This window comes from Rhagoletis zephyria, unplaced genomic scaffold (assembly GCF_001687245.7).
Source record: "Rhagoletis zephyria isolate East Lansing unplaced genomic scaffold, Rhagoletis_zephyria_1.1 Rzeph_scaffold_53491, whole genome shotgun sequence".
Taxonomy (NCBI): domain Eukaryota; kingdom Metazoa; phylum Arthropoda; class Insecta; order Diptera; family Tephritidae; genus Rhagoletis; species Rhagoletis zephyria.
The window spans coordinates 1-1,900 of record NW_016210544.1 but is presented as its reverse complement, the minus strand read 5'-3'; the positions used below and the strand labels follow the sequence as shown (position 1 = coordinate 1,900).

Genomic DNA, 1,900 nt, shown 5'->3' with positions numbered 1-1,900 from the left:
GGGCCACCTCGAGGGCGGGCAGGAGCATGGTGATGACCAGCTCTGGGACGCGTCGAAATAGCCGCAGACGGTGCTTTCTGCAGAGGACGCCCACCTTCTGGAAGCTGCTCACCTTGTCAGACTGCTTGTGGACGGAGTAGCCGCGGTGCTTTCGAGTGCTCCCACCGCTCACCGAGTTGAACTTGCTCCTCCTTGGCCCCAGAATGGGCGAATCTGGGACGGTGAGCGTGGCCGTCGTCGAGCTGTTGTTGGTCGTCTTCGTCTCCAGCTTGGTGATGGTCACCAGGGCGCCGGTGGAGGCCTCCTGGTACTGGTGCTGGCTCTTCGTGATCACCGACTTGCAGCAGTTTCCATTGGCGCCGTTGGCGTACGTTGAGTTGTTGTTATTGTTTGTTTCAGTCTGACTACTGTCTGCCGTCGTGGCTGTCGTCGTCCCGGTGAAGGAGTCCAGCGCCACATCGGAGACCCTGCTGCAATCGGTGGTGATGGAGTAGTCGGGCGGCGGCAGCGTCGGCAGTTGGTGATTGTTGTGGTGGTGAGGGTGGTGGTGATTGACGAGGTGATGATTGTGGAGTGTCGAGTGGTGGTGCGAGTGGTGCTCTGCTGAATAGGCGCCACCATTGGGANTCGGTGGTGATGGAGTAGTCGGGCGGCGGCAGCGTCGGCAGTTGGTGATTGTTGTGGTGGTGAGGGTGGTGGTGATTGACGAGGTGATGATTGTGAAGTGTCGAGTGGTGGTGCGAGTGGTGCTCTGCTGAATAGGAGCCACCATTGGGGATGAGACTGCCGCCATTGCTGAAAACCGTCTCTGCGACCACCACCGCCGAGGGAGGCTGACTGAAGCTGTCCAGGGCGGAGGAGGAGACGACACTGCCGTCCATGGCCACCTGACAGAGACCGTCCGACTCGTGAGTGCGAGTCTTGTCGTCCTTCTTCGAGAGCATCAGAAAGAGGTGCTCCAGAGTGGGCGCGCGGAACTGCGCCATCAACACCGCCGGATTGCCCTCCGCGAGGATGCGCCCCTGGCGCATGAAACCGACGTTGTGGGCAGAGGCCGCCTCTTCAATGTAGTGTGTCGTCACGATAATCTGAAAAAAGGAGGAGATTAGCTAAAAGCTTTCNTGGGCAGAAGCCGCCTCTTCGATGTAGTGTGTCGTCACGATAATCTGAAAGAAGGAAAGGGGGAAAAGAGAAGATTAGGTAAAAGCTTTTAATTAGGATAGTGAAGTCCAATCTTACGGTAAGTCCATTTTTGCTCTGTTCGAGCAGGTATGACCAGATGGCATCTCGGACGATCGGATCGACGCCGACTGTGGGCTGGGAGTGATAAAAGGAGATGAGTTGATGTAAAAACTCAATGTTTAATTTGCCAAACGATAATTTCTTACCTCATCAAGAATGAGCAGCGGCGGGTCGTTGATCATGGCGACGGCCAGACTGGCGCGTCGCTTCTGCCCTCCCGAAAGGCGGTCGGTGAAGACGTGCTCAAACTGGCTAATGTCCAGGAGGGTGAGCAGAAACTCGATCCGCTGGTTGAGGTTCTTCTCATTGCAGCCCTTGTTGTAGTGCCCATTGGCGTCGGGTGTCTGCGCAAAGCCGGCGTAGTACTCCAGCGTCTCGCGCACTGTGAACTGCGATATGAGCGACAGGTCCTGCGGCATGTACCCGATGTTCGGCCCGGGAATGCCGCACTCTTCTGTTCCTGTTTTGGGGAAGAGAGAAGAGGGGAAAGTGAAGTGTGTTAGTTAGTTAGTGAGGTGGGATGCAATCGCGTGCGAACACACGCAGTGCACCGGATGCACAGCGGAGCAACACCGGAGAATGCACTGCAGCATGGCTGCCGCTGAAGCTGCTGTCGCCGAAGCTGCCGCCATCATTAGCGGCAGCAGTCTCTGTCTGA

At 57.0% G+C, this 1,900-nt stretch overlaps 1 protein-coding gene across 1 annotated transcript; it reads right to left on the bottom strand.

Annotated features, from left to right (window-relative positions):
- Positions 1 to 1,109: 1,109 nt before the first annotated feature.
- On the bottom strand, positions 1,110 to 1,702 carry LOC108356052 (ABC transporter G family member 23-like; the record flags this gene model as incomplete). The annotated part of the gene is made up of 3 exons (XM_017607183.1): positions 1,110 to 1,166; positions 1,240 to 1,317; positions 1,389 to 1,702. Coding segments are annotated over 3 exons (449 nt in total), but the record flags the coding sequence as incomplete, so codon positions are not given.
- Positions 1,703 to 1,900: the final 198 nt, after the last annotated feature.